This window comes from Terrapene carolina, unplaced genomic scaffold (assembly GCF_002925995.2).
Source record: "Terrapene carolina triunguis isolate 2854851 unplaced genomic scaffold, T_m_triunguis-2.0 Scaffold111, whole genome shotgun sequence".
Classification (NCBI taxonomy): Eukaryota; Metazoa; Chordata; order Testudines; family Emydidae; genus Terrapene; species Terrapene triunguis.
In genome coordinates, this window is record NW_020664462.1 from 27,910,580 (window position 1) to 27,936,098 (window position 25,519).

The 25,519-nt window shown below is 45.7% G+C and overlaps 1 protein-coding gene across 7 annotated transcripts in view; it reads right to left on the reverse strand.

The window, feature by feature from the left end:
- Positions 1-19,503: 19,503 nt before the first annotated feature.
- Positions 19,504-25,519, reverse strand: part of JCAD (junctional cadherin 5 associated) — a 90,808-nt gene continuing 84,792 nt past the window's right edge. For all 7 annotated transcript variants that reach the window (XM_024214423.3, XM_024214427.3, XM_024214428.3 and 4 more), the window contains one exon: positions 19,504-20,042. In XM_024214423.3, the coding sequence (XP_024070191.2) occupies positions 20,008-20,042 (35 nt within the window). In that variant the 3' untranslated portion in view covers positions 19,504-20,007. The remainder of the gene's footprint in view (positions 20,043-25,519) is intronic.

The window sequence follows — 25,519 nt, forward strand, 5'->3', positions numbered from 1 at the left end:
TTCGGAGAGACCACTCCGCCTCACTACATGCACTATACAGTATCTTCTCACCTGTAGCTCTCAAAATCCTTTCAAAAGTGGGGATTATTTCTGTTTTGCAGATGGGAAAAACAGAAGTACAGAAAGCTTAATTGACTAGCATAAAGTTACAAAGTCAGTGAAGCATCAGAGTCCAGAAATAATCTGCGTGGGACTGGGGGAGTGAGGTCATTTATACTCCTGAATCCTTGGAATAGGTGGATGGAAATAAAGCTGTGTGGAACATTCCTAACCTCTCCTCTCTTCCCCTCCCAACACAACTAGTGCTGGGTTTGCTACAGATGTGACACCTAGGACAAGTTTGTTGAGTTCACAAACTTCTTAGCCAGTTTAGGGACAAATTTTGAGAAAACCTGGATTAAGTTAGACAGCCAGCTGGAAACGAGGCAAAACTTGGTGAGCCTGACAAAGTTTCGCTCTGTTTTCTGATAATTCAAAGAGAAATGTAAAGGAAAATTTAAAGGGATGAGTGAGACTAGAGAAATTCAGATTCCACAGGGCATCGAGATGGACAAGGAACTCCATGCTTACTTCATTCATGTCTGTTGGGGCTCCAAACTACCTCCTGGGGCCGCCCCTCCCTTGAAAGATAAGTGCCTAAGCCCCAGCTCTCCTCCTCCAGATGAGTGACCCCACAATCAGACTAGCACACAACAGTCCCTTTTCCAGCTACTCTATGGACACCCTGATTCCCACAGCCATGGAAAAGAAGTGCATTCAGCTGAACATCACCATATTTACCTCCTAACTGCCTGAGATTTCTTGCTTTTAAACAATCACCTTCAGTTTATTTCCTATACAAGCTTCTAGTGCCACATTTGCCTACCCTGAACAGGATTCAGTTGCAGAGGGAGAAGATTCTCATTGTGGAGTTACTGGAATGCTAATAGGGGCTAGGTCACATTCTTAGGGCCGAGGTGAGTTTTGGTGGGTGGGAGAGGAGGGAACCCTGGATTCCCTGTGCTACTGACTATGATACAACATTACATCTTGGGAGATGACAACAAGGTCTGGGTAACCCAAACCTTGAAGGCCCTCAGTGTGTTGGTTCACTGCCCTCCAAGTGTTGATACTCAGAGGAGGCCGAATGGGCTTATCCAGAGTGGAATTTCTCCAGGATACAGGAGCTGCCACTTCCAGTCTTGTGAAAAGTGCTGTAGGATCTAGGCAGTAGATGCCATAGTCAGGACTTCGGTTTTATGTCTCTTTCAAAAGATGGCACCCCCAGTTAACATGGGCACTGCCACATTCTCACCTAACTGCCCCTGCCAGCATGATTTGTGTGCGAGGTCACGCTGGCGGGGGCAGAGAGGCATGCGCTTCAAAATGGTGTCCTCCGCCCATGATACCAGACAAAGCCATGTCTGGTTTTGCCTCAGTACCACATAGAGGACAAAACCTTAGACAAAGAGGACAGTCCAGCTTCAAACTGGACAAATGGCTTGCCTACCTCCAGTATGAGTAGCACATGACACCATGCAGAAGGCCAGGGCTGGCCTTAGGGAAAATGGCACCCTGGGCAAACTTACATTTTGGCACCCCTGATCCCTGCTGCTCCCCATCCATCCCCTGATCGCCTTTGGCCTCTGATGCTGCCTCCCCAGGCTTCCCACTCTCCCTCCCCACTCCTGCTGCCTCCCTGTGCTCCCCACTCCCCATATCGCCCCTGGCCCCACTGCTACCTCCGGCCCCCACATCCATCCTCCCATTGCCCCTGGCCCCCGCTGCTGCCCCCAGCCCCTCACCCATTCCCCATCATCCCTGGCCCCCTCTGCCTTCCTGGCCTCCCACCCATTGCCCCGGCACTGCTGCTTCCCCAGGCTTCCCACCCCTCCATTGCCCCCGGGCCCTGCCGCCTCCCCCCATTGCTTAATTTGTAATGAAAGAGGTGCCAGGACTCAGCTGTGGCAAGCCCCAGCACAAATTACGCATGGTCTCCCCCTAACATTACCCCAAGCTCCCTTCTGTGGCCTTGCACCCCAGGCCCACTCTGCTCCTTGCCTCTGACCACGGCTCCTCCCGACCACGGTGCCCACCCATAAGGCTAACTCTGGCCAGTCCTCTGGCCATCGACGCCAATTCCTGCATCACCAGGTTTTTGCTATTTCTCCTGTCCATTAAGTCTCCCTGTGGGAGAAAACAGTGTGGGTCTCCTTTGGGCTTGAGCAGCTGTGAGAATAAAATGGCTGCAATCTCTGCAACAGGCAGAGCTCTTAGAAACTGAAAGGCGCAGGATGCAGAAACGAAAGGCAACCCAGTTGCATTACTACAAACAGCATATCAGGCTTTCCCCAGGAGTCCCAAGATCTGCCCTTGCTCATTTTCTGAAAACCCACAAGACCACAGCACAGGGTGTGCAGATAGTCCATTTATTGAAACTTCCTCTCCCTGGACATGTCATTCTCACGTTGAAGGTATACAAGTTTTCCCAGATCACGTTGGCTCACCGCTGTTTACAATACTTCTTTAAACATCAACCCATTGGATAAAGTACAATACTAATTACACCCACATGAACAGCTTCTACGTGTATCAGGGACTTTCTGTACATTTTGCACATGCCGACACCTTGCAGAGATTAGACGTTCTCCACAGCTATTTCCATGCCAGGCCTAGCACAGTGCTGTGTGACTGAACTCTGTGTGAAATCAAACTCTCCGGCAGCTGCTTTTAATCACTAGAATCGGCAACATCTTAAAGTATGTGAGAGTAATCATGTGAAGAAAGAGGGACAAGGTTAAGCAAAATCAAAAATGTCCTTGTCATCATGTACAACACTCAAGTAAGTCAATCTTCTCCCACCTGCAGGAAGGTGCTCTGCCCATCTGCAGGGAAGCACAGAACAAGGGGTAACAGACAGAAAGAACCTCAGTCTGGAGAATACCTTCTGGAAATTTAGAAGAGTTCAGGCTCTTTAGAACTTGATTATACCTGAGTACTTCCATCATCCATCCAGCAGGTGGTGCTGTTGTCAAGCCTTTCCTGCCTCAGTCTTTCTCCACATTTAATGAAAGGATGACCCGCAGGTCAGATGGAGCAGGAAATGTGCATAGGTGGCTGAACATCTACATTGTACTTGGCAAGAGCTTTTAATCAATCCATCTTTCCCCCCAATTTATCGGCATATATTTCTTAAACATATTCACGATGAACCTTGCTGCACTGGTGAGGAAAACAGGGTATATTCTTCTTTGTATGAAGAATTGCACAGAAAGCAAAATTAGCCAATTGGAGAACCTTGCCCTCTTAGACATCCTGGTTCCATAGAATCGGGCAAATACATAAATACAAGAATGTATCTATCAGCAGGAAAACAACATCACCATTATGATTTCATTCAGTCATACCTAGAAAACACATACCCAAGCACAGGGAAGCTGGACTTTGCTCCTGCCCCTTCCATGCTTATACTGCACTGGAGCTCCTGCCACTTGGCATTATATGCACATCTATATGTATCCAATCTGACTTAAGCAATTGCAGACCCACCAAGTGAGCTACTTTGTGCATTTTCACTCTGCTCGTACTTCAGGGAGACGTTATGCAAATACAACCCTGATGACAGACAGTGCAGAATACAGACAGGTATTCGAGGTACAAATATCAACTGAAGTCTTATCTTTATTTATAGTTTAGCCACATTAGCAAGAAACTGAACCGGAGACCTCTGCTTCCAAAAAACAGCTGAGGTCAGACCATGGCCCATTTACGCTCCTTCCGCAGTATAAAGACTTGTAGAATCATAGAAATGTAGGGCTGGAAGGGACTTCAAGAGATCATCTAATCCAGCCCCCCCATGCTGAGGCAGGACCAAGTATACTCAGATCATTCCTGACAGGTGTTTGTCTAAAACTTGTTCTTAAAATCTCCAATGATGGGGATGCCACAATCTCCCTTGGAAGCCTATTGCAGTGCTTAACTATCCTTATAGTTACAATTTCCCCCCCGATGTCTAAATCTCCCTTGCTGCAGATTAAGACAATTATTTCTTGACTTTCCTGCAGTGGACATAGAGAATAATTGATCACTGTTCTCTTTATTACAGCCCTTAACGCATTTGAAGACTGTTATCAGCTCCTCGCTCTGCCTTCTTTTCTCACGACACCCAATTTTTTTAACTCTTTCCTTATAGGTCAGGTTTTCTTAACCTTTTATCATGTTTGTTTCTCTCCTCTGGATACTCTCCAATTAGTCCACATCTTTCTTAAAGTATGGTACCCAGAATTGGACATAGGCCCAGCTGGGGCCTCACCAGTGCTGAGAAGAACAGGACAATTACCTCCTGCGTCTTACATATGACACTCCTATTAATACATCCCCAAATGATATTAGCCTTTTTCTCAACTGCATCACAGTGTTAACTCATATTCAATTTGTGATCCCCTATAATTCCCAGATCTTTTTCCTTTGTCTATCCAGTTATTCCTCATTTTGTATTTGCGCATTTGATTTTTTTCTTCCTAAGTGTAGTACTTTGTCTTTGAAGATAAACCTCTCCCAGCTTGGTGTTTTCCACATATTTTATAAGCATACTCTTCTCTCCATTATACAAGTCATTAATGAAAATATTAAATAGTATCGGATCCAGGACTGACTGCCTTGGGACTCCACAAGACATATTCTACCAGTTTGACAATGAACCATTGATAACTACTCTTTGAGTAGGTCTTTTAACCAGTTGTGCACCTTATAGTAATTTCATCTAGACCACATTTCCCTAGTTTACTTATGAGAATGTCATGTGGGACTGTGTCAAAAGCCTTACTGAAATCAAGATATAGCACGTCTGCTTCTTCCCCAATATCCACTAGGCCAGTAACCTTGTCAAAGAAAGAAATTAAGTTGGTTTGACATGATTCTTGGTTGGTTCTTGACAAATTCATGGTTGGTTCTTGACAAATTCATGTTGGCTATTAATTATTATCTATTAGCCTTTAGATGCTTGCAAATTGATTGCTTAATAATTCATTCCAGTATCTTTCCAGGTATCAGAATTAGACAGATTGGTCTATATTTCCCTAGATCCTTTTTGTTCCCTTTTTTAAAAGATAGGCACTATGTTTGCTCTTCTCCAGGCCTCTGGCTCCTCTTCTCTCATTAAAGGTTCCAAGATTGCTTCAGCTAGTTCCTTCAGGATGAAGTTTGTCAGTCCCTGCTGACTTGAATACATCTAACTTATCTAATATTCTTACCAGTTTTTCCCTATTCTGGCTCATTAATTGTGTTAAGGATCTGGTCACAATTACCCTTTTTAGTGAAGACTGAAGCACAATGGGCATTAAACACCACAGCCTTCTTCAAGTCATTTCTTATTAGTTCCTCTTCCCCGCTAAATAATGGACCTACACTTTCCTCCATCTTTCTCTTGCTCCTATGTATTTATAGAACTGCTAAATGTAACTTAGCCTTTTGATTTTGGAGGGCAGAATGGTGTATGGGGGAATTCCCCTAGCGCAGAAGCCGCATAGGAGCAGTATACAAGACCCTACACTTCCCCCCACTTCAGCTCCCGGTGTAAGGGCATGCTCTGGGGGACAGGCGAGGGGGTGGCTGAAGTCCTTAGTGCTCTATTTTAGGCTGCAGAGTAATTCACATGCAGCTATAAGTTAGAGTAACCCAATTTTCTTAAGCCACCTTTGACTCCCCATATCTGGGCTGTGCCTCCTCAGATGTGCCGTAGAGAATCTGGCCCTGGAGCTAACTACTGAGCTAAAGGAAGACCAAGGTTTGAGAGCACGTCTAGTGCACAAGAGATACAAGAGATCCCTATGTAAAAGGACACAAGTCAGATATTAGGAATGGCAATATACAAAAACCTGTAGGAGAACACTTCAACCTTCCTGGCCACACAATAGCAGATTTTAAGGTAGCCATCCTACAGCAAAAAAACGTCAGGACCAGACTTCAAAGAGAAACTGCTGAGCTTCAGTTCATTTGCAAATTTGACAGCATCAGCTCAGGATTAAACAAAGACTGTGAATGGCTATCCAACTACAAAAGCAGTTTCTCCTCTCTTGGTGTTCACACCTCAACTGCTAGAAGAGGGCTTCATCCTCCCTGATTGAACTAATGTCATTATCTCCAGACTGATTCTTGCCTGCATATTTATACCTGCCTCTGCAAATTTCCATTACATGCATCTGACAAAGTGGTATTCACCTACGAAAGCTTATGTTCCAATACATCTGTTAGTCTATAAGGTGCCACAGGACTCTTTGTTGCTTTTTAAGAGATACTGAGTCCATGAACTACTTTTTCCCTTGGAAGTCTCTTTACTAGGCTTAGCAGTATTAGGCTTTTGAAGCCAAATAAGATCAGACATGCTTAAGCCAGCAGTAGCTTGTTTTAGAAATACTTCCATCACCGCAGCCCTGGCTTCCGGGGCCAGGTGCTACTATCTCAGAAGCCCTGACTCAAGATATTCCACATGTGGCTTCAAAAGTCGACGTTTACCAATGGTTGTTACCCCACCATGTCTGAGAAACCCTCCTCATGTCCTATGATGGATCTGGGAATACACAGCAGTATTTCAGACAGCACAGTAGCTTCACTTCACAATAGAGCCTGCTGTACCAGGGGTTAGAGGACAGAAGGAATATTAGTGGTTTTAAAAGCTTAACAGAGCCATCCCAGAGCTATGCCTAGTCAGTAGGCCTCCCTCCAAGGGACAAATAGTCTGTGGACTCAGTCTCTCCTGCTAGATTTTCCCCTACACAAAGAACAAAAGCCCATGTCACTTTCAGTCTAGAGCAATGGTGGGCAACCTGCGGCTCGTAGGCCGCATGCAGCCCATCAGGGTAATCTGCTGGCAGGCCTCCAGACAGTTTGTTTACATTTGCACGGCCGCCCGCAGCTCCTAGTGACTGCGATTCGCTGTTCCCGGCCAATGGGAGCTGCAGGAAGCGGCGGCCAGCATGTCCCTGCGGCCCATGCCGCTTCCCGCAGCTCCAATTGGCTGGGAATGGCAAATTGTGGCCACTGGGAGCTGCGAGCGGTTGTGCAAATGTAAACAAACTGTGTGGTGGCCCAGTGGATTACCCTGACGGGCTGCGTGCAGCCCGCAGGCTGCAGGTTGCCCACCACTAGTTTAGAGGACTTATTTCCAATTAAGGAAAACAAAAGGGCAAGAAAGAACACCTACAAAGTCTCCATGCAACAGAGAACAGCGCGCTCAGTGCCTCAATCTGACATCCGGCACCTGAACTGACGCACAAAGCAGCAGCTGCCTCTATAGCAGGCAGAGCGACTCCTCCACATGTAAAGGTGCCGTGTACAGAAACATTGATATTTCCTTTCGGTTACATCCATGCATACAACTGGAATCGGGGAGTCTCCAGGTACTCTGTGCAGGGGGGGTAGGGCTGGTTAGTTGACATTCGTATGGCACTTTGAAAATGTAAAGTGTTCTATTAGCTCAAACTCTTGTCCCCTTACCTGCTGTGTTTCAAGAGTTTTGAAGGGCTTAGTAAACTGGAATTTCCAATAAACGGGGGAGTGGTAATTCCCTCTTCTCTCTGGGTTTCTTGCATAAGGAGAAGTGGAGAAACACACAGTAACATTACTGAAGGAATAGTGGGCACCGCTGGGACTGGCTGGACAACTCAGGAAATTATCTAGTCTCTTTTCACTCTGGTGTTGTCACTAAGGAGACACAAATTGAGGTCAATGGTGTTTCACTGCGTAAAATTAGTGTAAGTGAGAGGGGCATCAGGGCCAGAGCTTAGGTGAGATGATCAGAGACACTCTCTAGCTAGGATTTCCTCTCGGCAGACAAACTAGCTGTTTTTCTCTTCCCAGCAGCGGCAGCCATCAGTGGAAGGGGCTCTTTGGCTCCTCTGTTTCCTGTTGGATATTAGGGAGCAGCTAGGGAAAGCCATCAGCTTTCTTGCCCTTGACATTTTCCCATATAAGGGCACAAACCCTGTGGTTGGTTAGATCAAACCTGTGGCAGTGGGGAGGGGTGGCTGCAGGAGATGGGGCTAATATCCCATAAAGGGGATAAGCAAGCAACCAAAAACACTAAAGTTAAGCTCTAGGCTGACGGAAGATCAGAGCCAAGCTGAAGCCAGTTTCAACAATCTACTGGCAGGAAAGGGGCTTTGTTTGGTTTCTTGTATTGTCTTTATGTGAGTGAGGTTTTGTCTCCTTCCCAAAATGAATTCCCTGGCTTAATAGCTCTATTGGAGTAATGAATCTCTTTAACTATTTCTCTGTTTTTAACATATAGACAGGGCCTTATACAATTCTTCAAGCAGAGCCTTAGGAATTTCTTAGCAGCAGAGCATGGGGGTGAGGCGAGTTTACCTGCTTTTTCCAGCTGCCTGCTTTTTACTGTGTCTGAGGTGGGTGGGGACTGACTTGTAGGTAGGCCCTGAAGTTAACCAGCACCTGTAACTGCGTGAGGAGTGTTGTAGGTGATGCAGACTAATACTACACAACAGCTGTTTGACCTCAGCTGAACAGTGGGTATGTTCCTCCCAAGTGATTATTCTGTTCTCTCACACAGCTGAGGTGTTTCTGAAGCAGGATATGGGTTTCAGAGCCATCAGCACCCCCTCAGCTGGCTGATTCTTGGTGTCACAGGGCACTTTCTGCTGCTCTGGCTATAGATAAGGAATATCCTGTGGGAGGAGAAGCTGGGCGGGCATGAGGGGTAATAAAGCAGGTTGACAAATGAAAAACTAATTTTGCAAAAAATGTTGAAACAGCGATGTTTCATTTCAAAGGAGCCCCTTGGATCCATTTGTGCTTTATTCAAATTTCATTGCAAGTTTTTCTACCACAAATGATCAAAGCCATGAAAAGGGTTACAGAAATTAAAATGTTTATTGCATTTTTCAATAAATATGTTTAAAATATACAGAAAAAGGCCCATTTTCCATAAAAACCCCAAACGGGTCTACGATATTGACCACTGTCCATGATTGTTTTTTTGGTGGATGAAGACATTTGTTGTTCAAAAACTGTTGAGCAGCTCTAGTAGGGCGTGACTGCTGCTCAGGTGACTGGATGCATCGTTCTGCAGTGGGTGTGGATGTTGGGAACGTTAGGCAGGGTCGCTGCATATGGGATTCAAAGTGAAGGTATTGGGGGGCCTGTCAGAGAGGCCACTGGTCTGCACACCGGGGCTATAAATGGGGGATGAAGGGAACAGGAAGCTGAATGTGTTGGGAGGACTCCATGGAAGGGGGAGCTGGAAGGTAATTCAGCAGGGGAATCTTTGCGGAGCAGTGGCACTTTTCAGCCCATGTACTGAGGGGATTGTCCAAGAAGGGAAGGAGAATAAGAGGCAGCTCCTGAAGTCAATGGCGCTATGATGTTGTACAGCTGCTGAGGATCGGCACCTCAGAGTTTATTCTTCTTTCCTGTGGGTGTTGTCAGAGCCCCTTGCAAGGGGATATTATCGCTCTCTCCCAGACACAATGCCTACATCCATCCTTTGACCCACATCCTGAGAACTAGAGACCTCCTGTCTTACGCCTTCCGGGATATTTATAGTCTGACCAGCCACTTGGAGAACAGAGCAGTTCTTTTCCACTGTAAACATTGCGCTACGGTAATAAGGAGCTGCTAGGATGAAACACAAATCTTCCTGTCTTCAGAATTTCCCAGCTCTGCTACTTCTTCAAATGACACTGGCTGGCCAGTTTGCTGCCCAGCAATTCGTTGTATGGAGCTATTATTTGTATTACGGTGAGGCCTACAGGCCCCAAACAAACACCCAGGAGGAGACACTTCCTGCCCTGAAGAATTTACAACCTAAATAAAGAAGACAGAGCAAGGGGAAACAGAGGCACAGCCAAATTAAGTGACTTACCCAAGGTCACATTGTAGGTCACTGACAGATCTTGGATTAGAATCCAGGCCTGCTGATTGCCAGGCCAGGGCCTTATCCAATGGGACACAGCGCCTCCCATGTACAGCTAGTTTGAGTGAAGGGTGCTTTGCCAAGTGATATTGCCTCCCTCTTTGGTCATGATCACGAGACAATGTTTTTATTTCAATGGGAAAGCACAGGGGCAGAGGTCCAGATCTTCAGAAGCATTTAGGTCCTTAACGCCCACTGACATCAATGGGAATTAGGTTCCTACATACCTTCAAGGATCTGGGCCAGACTCCCTGGTCAGCCACCCTTTCCTTTGTGCAGCATGTACGGCCTGGGACACCGGCTTTATCCCATGGCCACAGAGCACCATTCTGTGGGCTAGTGCTAGCACATCGCTGAATGAGCTCTGCTGAGGAATTGCCAGTGGCCGGGTTTTCGTTCTCCACAAGAAAACAACAGCCCACTGCAAGGTGTTGGAAGAACTGGAATGGGTTTGAGTGATCTTGAGCCACAGTGGTAGCTAGGCTCAGTAAGAGACAATGTTTGTGCTGGGCCTGGAAGAGCTCGGCGAGAGAGAACTAATGAAGTTAGTGCGATAAAAGGTAAGAGTGGGACAGTTTGGGCCTGGTGATAGGGTTGACAACTTTCTACTCGCACAAAACCGAACACCCTTGCCCCCCCCCCCCGAGTCCCACCCCCTCGCTCACTCCATCTCCCTCCCCCGTTGCTCGCTCTTCCCACCTTCACTCACCTGCTCATTTTCACCGGGCTGACTCAGGGGCTTGGTGTGTGTGTGTGTGTGGGGGGAGGGGGTTGCAGGTGTGGTGAGGGCTACAGCTGGGGGTGTGGGCTTTGGTGTAGGGCTGGGGATGAGGGATTTGGTGTGCAGGGGGGGGTCCAGCTTTGGGCTGATGGGTTCAGTGTGCAGGAGAGGGCTCCAGCTGGGGGTGCAGGCTCTGGGGTGGGGCTGGAGATGAGGGGGTTGGGGTGCAGGAGGTTGCTCCGGGCTGGGATCAAGGGGTTTGGAGGAGGGAGGGGGATCAGGGCTGGGGCAGGGGGTTGGGGCACAGGAGGGAGTCAGGGTTGTAGGCTCTGGACAGTGCTTACCTCAAGCAGCTCCCGGAAGCAGCGGCACGTCCCCCCTCTGGCTCCTACACAGAGGCACGGCCAGGCAGCTCTGCACGCTGCCCTGTCCGCAAGTGCTGCCCCTGCAATTCCCACTGGCTGCAGTTCCCAGCCAATGGGAGCGGCAGAGCCGGTGCATGGGGCGGGGGCAGCATGCGGAGCCCCCTGGCTGCCCCTACGTGTAGGAGCCATAGGGGGGAGATGCACTGCTTCCGGAAGCCGATGCGCTGCTTCCGGAAGCCATGCAGAGCCACGGCAGGCAAGGAGCCTGCCTTAGCGCCACTGTGCTGCTGACTGGACTTTTAATGGCCCGGTGAGCAGTGCTGACCGGAGCCGCCAGGGTCCCTTTTTGACCAGGTGTTCCAGTTGAAAACCAGACACCTGGCAGCTCTACTCGGTGACTACGTACCTAGAAAAGGGCCATGTGAGAGTGCGTCAGGCACCATCAGGCATGTGCTAGAGATCATGCAGGGAGGCCATGGAGCACTCAGAGTCTCAGCTAGCAATCCTCCTGGGCAGCACTGCATGGCAGGAAAACTACACTCCTCCCTCTGCAAAACACACAGGATACGCCCCCTCTGAGCCCAACTAGTTTGCTGGTTGGCCAGAGTGCCCACAAAATTGCTAGGTGGGAGCAGGGACTATGTTCCCCAACAGGAGTGTGGCCAGCTCCTGTTAGCGTGGGATTGCTCTCTGTGCCCTGCCCCTCACATGCTGACAGGGGCTGGTCAGAATCTAGCCCTGTGTGAGGCAGAAATAGGAGGAAAGGTGTGTACAGGGCTTTGTACTGAATTTCTTGGACTCTCAAGGCATATTGACTTAGGGCCAGATTTTCAGATGTGCTGATTCCCTACATCTCGTGCTGACTGACCGGAGCTATGGGTGCTTAGCGCTTCTGGAACTCGGGCCCTTAACAGGCACCTGAAACGATGCTGTGAATGTGTTTGTTGTATAGGCTCCGATACCTAACACAAGGGCAAACTAAGAACCAGCCCAGTCAATGTTCAGTGCTGAGCCTGCCACTCACCTCTTTTAAAAGGGCTTTTGGTGCTCAGGAACAAGCCGAAGCAGGGAGAGCCCTGGGCACTCCCATCCGCTACTCGTCCCACATAGGCACCGTAAGCTTCCCCACACCACCCTGCCAGGGGGTCTCACCTTTGCTTTGAAGACTCAGCTCTTAGGATGAAAGTTCAGTCACTGTCCTGGTCTACACTACACAGTTAGGCTGACGTAAGGCAGCTTACTGCGACCTAATGATGTCAGTGTACACACTGCAGCCTTGCTTCTGCCGATGTAAGTGCCCCAATACACCCACATCATAACTCCACCTCCATCAGAGGCATAGGGCGTACGGTGGTGTTTAGGGCAACACAGTGGCTTTGTAGACACTCTGTTACTTACATTGGCTGTTACATTCCCTGGAGAGCTGGGTGGCTGGACCCCACTCCCAGTTGGGAGCTGTGGTGAGAAGCCTAGATGGCTGGACCATGCTCCCAGCGGGGAATGGGGAGGCACGAAGCCCCAGGTGGCTTCCTACAGCTCCCGGCCAGGAATGGGGAGTGGGGCGGGGCAGCCCTCCAGGAACCTGTGGGGCAGCTAGGCTCCTGGCAGCGAGCTACCAGCAGAGCTGAGAGACTGGGCTCTCAGCTCCCCACACTGCCCCTCTTAGGTCGGTGGAAACGCTCTGGTGAAGATGCACACCACCGACCCAACGAGGATAGTGTGGACATGCACCATTGCAGTAACTACTGCAGTGGCTGTAAGATTTAGTGTACACATATCCACTGTGTCTAGTCATTCTGTGTCTACTGAGGCTATCAACTATCCAGCAATGCCAATAGTAACATGGACCCCTCTGGTCCTCTAAGAAATAGACTGAGATAACCAGCTTCTTTCATGTGGAACAAGCAACCATCAGACAGTTAATCAGACATTAACCTAGGTAGCTTAAAACCCATGACCTGAGAGTGAATGGCTCAGTATCCAAGCTGGGAGGGGTTGCAAGTGCTCTGGAAGATAGGATTAAAATTCAAAATGATCTGGACAAACTGGAGAAATGGTCTGAAGTAAATAGGATGAAATTCAATAAGGACAAATGCAAAGTACTCCACTTAGGAAGGAACAATCAGTTGCACACATACAAAATGGGAAATGACTGCCTAGGAAGGAGTACTGCGGAAAGGGATCTGGGGGTCATAGTGGATCACAAGCTAAATATGAGTCAACAATGTAACGCTGTTGCAGTTAAAAGCGAACATCATTCTGGGATGTATAAGCAGGAGTATTGTAAGCAAGACACGAGAAGTAATTCTTCCGCTCTACTCTGCGCTGATTAGGCCTCAACTGGAGTATTGTGTCCAGTTCTGGGTGCCACATTTTAGGAAAGATGTGGACAAATTTGAGAAAGTCCAGAGAAGAGCAACAAAAATGATTAAAGGTCTAGAAAATGTGACCTATGAGGGAAGATTGAAAAAATTGGGTTTGTTTAGACTAGAGAAGAGAAGACTGAGAGGGGCCATGATAACAGTTTTCCAGTACATAAAAGGTTGTTACAAAGAGGAGGGAGAAAAATTGTTCTTCTTAACCTCTGAGGATAGGACAAGAAGCAATGGGCTTAAATTGCAGTAAGGGCAGTTTAGGTTGGACATTAGGAAATACTTCCTAACTGTCAGAGTGGTTAAGCACTGGAATAAATTGCCTAAGGAGGTGGTGGAGTCTCCATCATTGGGGATTTTTAAGAGCAGGTTGGACAAACACCTGTCAGGGATGGTCCAGATAATACTTAGTCCTGCCTTGAGTGCAAGGGAGTGGACTAGAGATGACCTCTCAAGGTCCCTTCCAGTCCTATGTTTCTATCATTGTCTGAGCCATTCAATCTCTAGCATTAAACTTAGAACCAGGAAAAACTAGACAAGACACCAGAAGTACCAGGGTAAAATACTGTCCACAGAACTCTCAGTGCAAGAAACACAGGCCACTTTACAAACCCTTCCAACTCAGAGCCCAGCATATCCCTAAAAAATGTTATTAAAATGCTGAACAGACTAATAGAGTTTTAGTGGCTCTGTAATTAACGCTCTCTGTGACTGGGCCTCCTGCACAATTGGGTATCCTCTCCATGGCAGGTATGTTTAAGAGACATTGTATCACTGATAAGATAGTTATAGAGCTGGCTTCTTCGGGATTCAATGTATGGAGTTCTCCAAGTTCAGGCGGATCTGATAAGGTTGTATTATTAAATGTCTAAAATGCCCTCAGTCAGACTCTGTGCCAAACTGAGGCTACCCTGTGAAGTTGTGTAAAGGGAAAAAGAGCTTTTCCTCATTGCATGGGGCTGGGAAGCAAAGGTAATGCGCATGGTTGGTGCCAATGGTCAGTGCTGCTAGCTTCCCCACAAAGAGAACGAAAGGCTAGGGCTAGAAGAAAGTATACCCAGCCAGCTAGAATTCCTCCTGGTAGCTTCTACCGCAGAGTAGCTTTTCTACCCATCACTCTAGCACTGGCTATGGCTTTAAGCCACACAACAGTGTGGTGCATCTTAGAAGCAGTAACCACCGTATAAAAAGGCCTGAATAGATTAGGACAAAGCTCAGGGTTATTTTTTCCCATCAGCTGTTAGAGAAAACTAAATATCCATTCCTGCCACTGGCTGGGCAAAGCTAGGAAAAATGCACTTCAGACCACAGGGAGGGGTGTGTGTGTGTATGTGTGTGTGAGAGAGAACTGAACACTGGTGAGCCGGGCTGCTGGAACAATTTATACAGTGGGGGTGCTGAGAGTCATTGAACCAAACTGTAAACCGTGTATATGATGGAAATCACTTCAAGCCAGGGGGTGCAGCAGCACCCCTAGTTCCAGCACCTATGTGGGGAGCCACTCAATATAGAAGACCTGTATGTCCCAGCCATTCCTGCCACCAGTTACGCTATGTCTTCATTGCAAAGAAAGGTGTTTTTACATCGAGAGAGCTAACAAGATAGCTCTCTCGATGTAAAATCCTGTTGGAGACAAGGCACTGCAGTTTTTAACCTTGGTAGGTAGTTGAGGCTAGGATTTCTTGGCTATAGCTAGCTCTCTCCGTGTAAAAACACACATCTTTTTTGCAGTGAAGACAAAAAAGTGAGAGAGACAAAGTTAAAGTGACAACTGGAGTGTCATGCCGTGCATTTGGATGTCAAATGCTCTTGTTCTGATCTGGCAGCGGGTTACTCCCAGTTAGCCCAGGTGTAAATGACACGCTCCTAGGCAGTAAAGAACCACCAGATTCACACACATGGGGAGAACAGATTCCAAAGCTACAGAATAAATATATGGTGCAAAACCAAGGTGGCAGTGAGCTGAATTTAAAGTCTGTTACAAGCTATAATGCCATCCCCTAAGAAGTGGGCCAGCTTTGTGGTGCAGGAAGTAATTTTTCAGGGCACTCACTTTAATTACAAGGTGAATTCTCAATCCATGAGGACATAACATGACCATAGTTTAGTGGCTGCTACCATACTCCCCTGACAAATACCATGATGCTTTAAAGTTTCAATAGTTCCACTATCTATCTCCAGGTGAAGGGAAACATCAGCTGACACACCCCATTCCTTCCAAGAACAAAAAAGCGAAGATCAGCATGTTCATGCAAAACCTTTATTTGGAGAATGTCTATTGACCAACAGCGCCACCTGACTTACATAGTAGCATGGAAACATAGTGTTTACATTGTGCAGAAAAATACAAAGAAGTCCTTAAAGACATTCATCCTGTGATATTATAAAACTATTTTTGTAGTTGCTTACCCCTGTTTCCTCCCTTTATCCCTCTGAATCCCCTCTTGGCCTATCTAGAGCAATGGCAATGACTTATTGTTGGCAACGGAGATGACCCACATGTTGAAGCTCTCTCTAGAAATACTTCCCGTTTTACGTAAAGACCCACACATGCACACTGATGCATATTGTCTGTATTTTACATCTTCTTGTTTTCTGCCCAGTTTAGGAATTACTTGTGGAATGTTTCTGGTTATTTTTTCAACCAGTCGAGAGTTGGACAGCTAGGCTTTCTACTGTCTAGGGTGGAATGTTCCTCATTTATTATATAATCTTTATGTTCCTGAGTTTCCCCTGGATGGGAAATTTCATTTTTTTTTATTTCTTCTCTCTGTTCTGTGCTGGTCACTTCAGACTTTGTGTTCTTTCCCCCCCTCTCCCTGCACTGTAGCACTGGGAGGCGTGTGCAAACAGTTGGCAGCATGGGTGGTAGTGAGCATTGTGGATTTTGGTTTTAATAGGGACATCAGGATTCATCTTTTTCTATGTTTCAAACAATTTATTTTAAATAGTGATTAGGATAAACAGCTTTGATTTACTCCCACACTCAGGCTTCTGGTGAATATTTTCATGTGAGTTGGAAATAAGAGTATTAAATTGCAAATAATGTTCTAGCATTTCAACCTCCCTAACAGTGTTCTAATGGCTTCAGCAATGTAGCCATTGTCTGTGGGTTTGCAGGCATGAGCCTGTAAACTCGCACCCTTTGGAGTAATCCCAATTAAATCAGTGGGGCTCCTCACGTGAGTAAAGCGTATGCCAATTAATAAGGGCTGCTATATCATGACCCTGGTGTCTATATAACCAAATTATGGAGAGCAGTTGAGCCCAACATAGAAGAAACCAACTGTTGCAGAAACAATCAGTTTATGGACCATGATCCACAGACAATTTACCAATTCTCTCCATTCCATTTAACATAGCTTATGCTGCAGTTTAGCTCATGCCTCCACTTGCCTCTTTGGTCTAATGGGTCTCATCAAGGAAAGAGTCTGTTTCCAATTATACCAGCTTAACCTGGGAGATCTGAGCTGCAGCAGCCAGCGTACAGTTGAAGGATCTTCTGCTATTCACAAGTAGTAATGCAAAATAACTTTACCTTCTTCCTGCCCTCCACACTCACCCTCTTTCTCCCCTCCCCCTACACCTGGTATGGAGGAGTTCAGTCCTACTCCTAATGAAAGCAAAGGGTAGCAAAAGTTAAATTTCTATTCCCAGCATAAGTGCCAGCACTAGAAACCCCTCAGTCAGCAGGCTGCATAGGCTTCCAAGGCAGCGGAACACTGACCATATATATTATCGTCAACGTATCACATTGAAGAAGCAAAAGCCTTTTTATTAAATTCAGATATTTATATATAAACAAGCCTGCCGGACTGGAGGTTTTCAGATAGGCACAAACTTGACACATTATTTGTATTACTTGTAAATTTTAAACAATCACTTTTTTTTCCAAGGTTGGTTGGGTGCTGTAGTGTATGAAGCACTGTACTTACCTCTAATGACTCTGCACTACTTGGAAGTCTCCCCACTGGATCTAAATTGAGGGAGCTTGGTGGCCCTGTATAGGATACGGGTGTCTGACTCACAGACTACCCCGCTGGTACAATCTACCTTGATTTTTGCTTTGAATGACCTGAGCTTGTGAAGGCTAAATTATGGTATTTGTTACTCCTAGAAAGGTTGTTCCGAGTTAATTTAATGGCTGGGTGAGCCAATACATGGCTGGGCATTTCAATTGCCAGATTTCTTTGGCCATTAACAGACTTTTTCCAGACAGACTCCAATTACTTCAAGGGGACCTAAGCACATACTTTCCTAAATCAAGGCCACACTCTCCTGTCCCTAACTCCTCCCCCTCGGCAAGGTCTGGAACCTGCGCTAGAAAAGCAGTGATTCTTTAAAGGAAAATGTAAACCGCAAATTAACCCCAGTCCTGCAGAAGGATGGATCTGTGCGAGTGAGTGCTTAGGCCTGCAGACAATCCCATTGGCTTCCACAGAACAACATGTGGAAATAGAGGGTCTGCCCACTGCATAGGCTAGGAACCAGTGTGACTCCCCATTGTTTGTGGTTGTCAAGGGACTGAACAATACAGAGAAGCCTGGAAAGGAGCTGCGGAAGCTCACTACTTACTCTTCTTCCCCTGACAGAAGAAAAGTGTCTGGGGACTTGGGGCTCTCACCTCCTTCCTGAAGGTGGAGTCATTGCACTGGCAGTGGCAATAACATGACCAGATTTAGAAAGGAGCATGGCGATGGGTAAGCCTTATGGATACAGATATTTCACACGTAGAGCTGGAGAAAGTCTGCAAGATTCAGTTCAATAAATTATACAATCACATTTTCTTTGAATATGTAACAAACTTTTAAAAATTCCATGAAGTTCCTGTGTAACTGAATCATGTGTTACAGATAAGAAATTCTTGCTGCCAAAGCACAGTATGTGTTTTTGGTCTGTTTTTGCCAACTCACAGACCACCCAAAAATTTATATTTCAGGAATTTGAAATGTTTAAAAGATAAGGTGGTTCTACAAAACACGAATAGCTAGTAACGAAGCCCTTGAAATTCATGGATAAATTGTCAAAAGAATGTCAGCAAACAACAACACTTTAAAAAAACCCACAGAAGTGGACATAAAGGCTTTAAAAACACATAAACATTGTGCAGGTTAATTCAGTATTAAATACAGCAGAATGTACAGGCCTTTTTATATACTCTTTAATTTTTGTTTAAAAAGCCATATATTTGAATGTCACAAAGAAGCAGTCCAAATCTATCCACCCCCCCGTGATGCCCATTGGCTCCAAGGATGAATTTGACCCAGATTTATTTATTTTCATACACTAGCCTAATTCAAAACCAAACCGCATAAAAATGTTTAACAAACAAACCCAGGTACTTTATCAGAGCTGCTCACAGACACCGAGACGGGGCTCCAAACCCACTTTTTGGTAATTACAGTCAGTGGAATGTTATGGCAGCAATACCAGCACGGATGGTTCTCAGCTGTGTTCTCTAAAGAGTTGCTCCAAAAAGAACAATCCAACAGTTGAGTGGAAAATTGTAGAAATGAACCCTGTACTCCACACACATACATATACACTGATTGTTCTTTTCACAACAAAAGAAAGTGGCAGTACTGGATATGAGGCCATATGGAACGTGCATTAAGATACATAAGTGACTCCTCCTTGGTCTGTCTTCTGTCAAAAGAATTATTCTTCTTAAAATATAATAATAATAATAATAATACTTCTTTATACTGGCCACTTAACAATTGTTTACATCGTAGAAAAATAGACAGTATTCTGTAACAAGAAATATAGTTAACTTTGTTAAAATGGGCTATTTTAAACCAGCAATTATTGTGTCATATAAAGAATTTCTAAACAGCAAAACACAAATAGATAACGCTGAGTGCAAAACAGCCAGTGGTATTGTTTGCATTGGTTCAAAACATTTAGTTGCCAGCTACTGTAATTACATGTTCTGTACACTCTATTACAAAAGTCTTGATCTTTTAGGAGCTTTGGGGAGTTTGCTTTTATTTTCTCTACATGTGGCAAATAAGTATTTAATCAAAATGAATTCAAACTGTGGAAGTCCAAACTGATTTCACAATAAATCAATATTCATTCGCCTTGTCTTGCATTCATTCCAAAGCATCCCTCCCACCCCCCCTCCACACACACACACACACACACACACACACACACAGAGTGCAGCAGCACTCATGACTCATGTCTTATGGCCAAAGATTCCTCAACTTATGCAGAGTTTGGGCTTTAGAGATTCAGAAGTTTAGCTTATAAATTCACATTCCTTTAAAATCATTTTACTAATCTCCTGTGTTTAAATGTACACAGAAGAATAAGCTCCAAAGCCTAGTCTCACTGAATTTACCATCCCAGCTGAAGACTGTTAAACATCGTTTAGATAAAACCTCTTTGCCAAGTGTAGGCATTAAGTCTTAATGCTACAAAACCAGATGGTATCCAAGTAAGAGTCAGAGTTTTCTGTGATCTCCGCAAAGCAGATATGTGTGAATAACTAATTTCCTACTGGCAGTGGTAAAGGCTTTATCAGAATATCATAAAACACCACAAATGGAGGCAATTTCCAAGTGTTAAAACACAGAGCAAAATCAGCAAAACATTCTTAGGAGAGCAGACATCTCTAGATTCTCATCTGTGTTCAGCTCACACCCTTTCAACCCTGGAGGGATCGTACAGATCTGAAAAATGCAAGACAGGAAAACCATGAGTGATGGGTTCTGAAATCTACTCAAGTTTAGTACATGCAGCTGGCAAGAGAAACAAGACACTGTTTTCTTAATTCAGAAGTACAGAAAAACCCTCGCAAACACACTATTCTTTTACAAAAAGTCCATTTAAAAATTGAATAATGAACTTGCAATTATTCTTTTTTTACACTGCGTGGGAGAATTCAGTGCTGGTGCTGGACTGAGAGCCCTGGAGATGAAAGTTCTTGACTAGAGCCTGATTCCTGTCCCATTAGCCCTGATTCTGATCTCACTTACACTAGTGTGATTTGGGAGGAACTCCTCTGAAGTCAGTGGAGCTACACCAGTGTAGAACTTGTAGAGATGAGATAAGGATCAGACCCACCAACTGGAAAAGGAGTTTGAATTGAGTGGGGCCAGGGCTTGGCCCCGAAGGGTGTGTCTATACTGCAGCTGGGAGCGAACCTGCCAGCCCAGGTGGACAGACTCCGCTAGCAGGGCTCACACTAGCGCACTACATATAGCGGTATGAACATTGCTGCACCAGAGGTGGCTTGGGCTGGCCACCTGAACTTGGACCCAGGGGATAGGGTGACCTCGAGCTCGGGTGGGCCCAAGCCTCCTCCAGTGCCACAACGGCCACACTGCTATTTTTAGCCTGCTAGTGCGAGTTTGTCTGCCCCAGCTGGGAGGCTTGCTCTGAGCTACGGCACAGACGTAACTTAATACTGCAGAGCAAAGCAGGGGCAGTGTACACCTCCCGGCAACGTGTCTCCACCCGCACCCAGATGACCATTTTACAAGGTGGGGATACAGTTCGGTCTTCATTTTTCAGCACTCAGTGTCTCCTGTACTCGGCAGAATAATTTATTTGCTTTAAACGCTGGTACTGCAAAGAGAAGCTGTGTTACATCACTGTGGCCCGGCTGTCTTCCGCCAGCATGCAAAACTCCAGGCCACTGTTTTCAGAGTTATTTTGTGCGGACAGGGGCTAGACAAAAGATGTGATTATTATTAAAGAAAATCAACCCTATGCTTTGGTGAATGCAACAAGTAAACAAATAGCATCGTCACCAGATTATATCCATTTTTCTAGCTAAAAATACACAAAAGCTGGTCTATTATATTTTCAATGGGTTTCAAACTGAAGTTCTTACTCAGGTTCTGATCACGTAAGGGCTTGTCTACACTGCGACTTTGTCGCCAAAACTTTTGTCTTTCGCAGGGGGGCTTTTTTAAGTACCCGCCAAAGACAAAAGTTTTGCCGACGCAAGCAATAGTGTGAACGCGGCTTTGTCGGCAGGAGCGCTCGCCTGCTGACAGCTTATGCCGCTCGCGGAGCTGGAAGTATTTTGCCAACAAAATACCGATAGAGAGTTCACACACGCTGACTTTTAGCAACAGCCTTGTCGCTAAAAGCTGCGTAGTGTAGACAAGCCCTTTTACATGCAAGCAAATATCTGCATCCTCCCATGCATATCAGCTTGCAGTCCTGAGGTGGGACTGCACTGAAAGTCAGTGGGATGTGTACATCTAAATCACTTAGGTCCTTGAAAACCACACCCATACTCTGTGGTCGTATAACTCCCCCACTGCAGTGCCTGATCCCACAAACACTGGTGCATGTGAGTAACTTTACTCGTGTGTGTACAGGAATGACTATGCAGATTTACTCATATGCACAAGTGCTTGCAGAATCAAGGCCTAAATCAATAGAAAGTTTTCCCAAGTAAGAACTTCTGGATTTGACCCCATGTAAAGATTATAAGAATAAACATTCGTTGCAGCGGACAGATTGGTGTCATATCATTTTGTCTCCTCTCTTGCCACTCTCTTCCTCCCTCCCTGCAGTATTTACAGGGCAATCAATAAAGGAAACCTTGTCAGCAACTGATATATTTTAGAAAATGTGTCATTCACCTTCTTCTGACAGTGTCCAAACATTTTTATTAACAGACAACATGGATCAAAGTCAATAGACGAATACTGTTAGAACTGCTGTAGTCTAAAAGACATTGATGCATGCATCTAAGCCCTACGGATCAATTGTGTGGAAAGAACCCGTGAGGTATGGGCACTTTTCCCCATGTAATTTTTTTCACCATTTATATACACCTAGCCTTCTGGTTGGTAGGAACTACGCTTTGTAGGAGGAGATTAAGACAAAACTAGAAAGGAATTCACGTTCTTGAATCATGGCTCTCCCTTAAGGCCAGAGGTGCTGAACACTTGCTACTCCCATCAACTCCCAAGAGAGCTGCAAGTGCGCAGGCCTGTGAAAATCAGGGCACAGAATGGTGGAAGCTCCCCCAGTCTGAACACTATTTATTCTCTGAAAAGTTACTCACATTTTCAGCCATCTGAACTGAAGCCAAATGAATTAGGGCAAGATTCTGCCTGGTGCATGAAGAGGCAGCAAAAGGACTGGGTTGTGGCTGGACCCTCCAGGGAGAATTCTGGCTTTGTCATACAGCTGGCAGGCAGGCTGGGGGAGTAGATGCTAGAGTAGTAGGTCTGCTACCCTGGGATGGTGCAGCATGCTCCCCCTCAGCACCCAGCCAGTGCAGTGCATGGGACTGTTTTACTCTGCCCACAGACAGCTAACAACCATGGAGGGCATTAACAGGGAACAGGCACTTCACTTCCCAGTGGAATCCTGGCTGGTCCCTGTCCAGAGCTTCTTCCACCCTCCCCATTGTAAACCTATGCAGGAATTGAACAGACTGTGGTCCTTGAGTTGTAGGTTTGTAAATGTCCAAATTTTCATCAAATTTGGGTGCAGACTATCACTGTCTTGCTTTCTCCGCTCCTAGGAGCCTATTCATGCATGACAGAGACTGATGTGCCCAACAGGCTCTGAGCACACTCAACCAAATTCACGGTTGTGGGTGGGGTTACACCAGGGATGAAATGAGCTGGTTGAATGTTTTATTTCATGAGACAGGCTCATGTAATCTAAGCCAGTTTGTACTATTGCCCTCCTGCTTACTACTTAGGAATACACTGCACTTCAATAGCCCCTTCCATCAGATGGATCTCAAAGCACTCACCACCATTAGGGAATAAAGCCAGATCTCCTTTGCTAGGTGGGTGACTAATTAGCACCAGCACTTCACGGAGGTTAAGCGACTTGCCCATGGCCACAGTGGCATTTCCACAGCCGAACAGGGACGTAAGCCCAAGTCTCCTGATTCCCAGCCCTGGCTTTTAACTCTTTGACTTTTCTTCCTCACATCTGACAACAAAAATCCAAAAAGTCCCCACAGCCCCTCAGTAGATAGCTCATTAGCTTACTGCACAAGACAACTAATTAGCAAGACCAACATACTAAGGAGGAAATCCTCGTCCCACTTCAGTCACTGGTAAAACTCCCACCGACATCAATGAGACTGGGAACTCACCCAAATGCTTGCAGCCCAGTAATTACAATTGGCCCTAAAACCACTGTGTGGGGGTGGGGGCTGGGAGGGATGAAAAGGCGGGGATATGGGTGCACACTGGACAATGGAATAAAAGCTTGGAAAGGTAAAAGATTTCCATTTCAAGGTTCCAAGATAATTATTATAAACAGTTGGGAGGAATTGTTTTTTTTGAATTGTGTGAAATACTTTTACAGTGTCCTTTGAAGACAACGGCATTGGTTTATTCCCATTCATTCAAAATACAGTGAAACCTGTCTTAAGTAGGCACTCAAAAAACAAAATCAGCAGCTTAAGACGTGATCTTTTAATAATGTGGAGCAGAAATGTACTCGTGTGTTTGGGAAGACATTAGGGTGGTCTCTTATAACGGTAATTTGCATAATAAGGGGTTGTCTCTTGTACAGTGTTTCATTTTAACTCCAACTCCCTCATTTAAAAATAACTGGTGCGTTTGACAAGTTATTGTATAAAAATAGCAAAACAAGGCTTTGGATGAGAATCTCTGTTTGGTGACTCCTCTAGCCTCTGTGATTGACCTAGTCTGAAACTATGATAGACATCAGTCTTTTCCAGTCCACGCTGCATGGCACTTTGGCTCTTTTCTATAAAATTCTGCTGGATACTTAGTGAGTCCTTACACCACCTCCCCATTCCAGTCTACCCTCTTACTAGACAGAGTAGAACCTCAGAGTTACGAACTGAGCGGTGAGCCACACCCCTCATTTGGAACCGGAAGTACACAATTAGGCAGCAACAGAGACCAAAAAAAAAAAAAAAAAAAAAGTTTGAAAAAAGATTTGACAAGGTAAGGAAACTGTTTCTGTGATTGTTTCATTTAAATTAAGATGGTTAAAAGCAGCATTTTTCTTCTGCATAGTAATGTTTCAAAGCTGTATTAAGTCAATGTTCAGTTGTAAACTTTTGAACGAACAACCAGAACATTTTGTTCAGAGTTGGGAACAACCTCCATTCCCGAGGTGTTCGTAACTCTGAGGTTGTACTGTAAGCCATCATGGGACTTGGGTGGTGTGGGATAGTAGAGAAGGCAAAGCATGAAGCCTCTACAAAACTTAGTTTTATACTCCAGACTACACCTCAGAGGCCAAGACTTGAGATTTTTCTGTGTCACTTGTCTCCATATTTGGGCGTGAACAAGTTAGTGTTTTGAGGATGGGAGGATGCTGGTGGAGGCGATTCCTTCCCAACCCCTGAGCACTATGCCCTGTAGTATAAGACTTGATTAAGAGGAAATGAAGATCAAATTCTATCCAGTTGTGGGAAATGCTGTTATAGCTGCAAAGGAGCAAAATTCCTCTCTGTGCTCTGTTGAGGTGGCATTGTCCCCACCAAGGAAGGCTGTACCTAGATGGGAACAAACTGTACAATTCAGCAATAGGGGTCAATTCAGCTCTGATTTACTCTGGCATAAACCAGGGCACTTAGATTGTAAGCTCTTTGGGACAGGGGCTTGTTTTTTTTGTTCTATGATTGGACAGTGCCTAGCACAATGGGGTCCTGGGAAACCACTGGGGCTCTGAGGCATTACAGTAATATAAATAAATCAATAAATCACAATATCTGAATTGATACATCCCTGCAGCAGTGTACACTAGAAGGGCTCCTAGGGAGGCTCAGCTGCTGCTCTCATGCCCAGCAGAAAATCTCAAGGGAGGAAGACACAGGAAACCACTATGAGGCACAGCAGGCCTGGCTAGTGCAGGGAAGTTGAATTTGCCTACACCACGAGTCTGGAGTGTACAGTATAGTTCAATGGGGAAGGAGAATCTGAGCTGGAGCGGGCATGAAATGAAACAAAGACTAAGGCCTGAACGGTAGGAGCTGGGGGGGGAGGGGGGATTCTGATGCTTACTTAGAATTCATGCAATTCACTCCAGGGTCTGGGGTGGGAACAAATAAAATCCCTTTAAAGTATGGTTAAGTTAATCTCCATCTCCCTACACTGGAGAATTTTACATAGATTTATACTGACTGGGTTAAATAAGAAGTGTTTGTGAATTTCAAGGTGAGTTTTCAGCTATTAAAGAG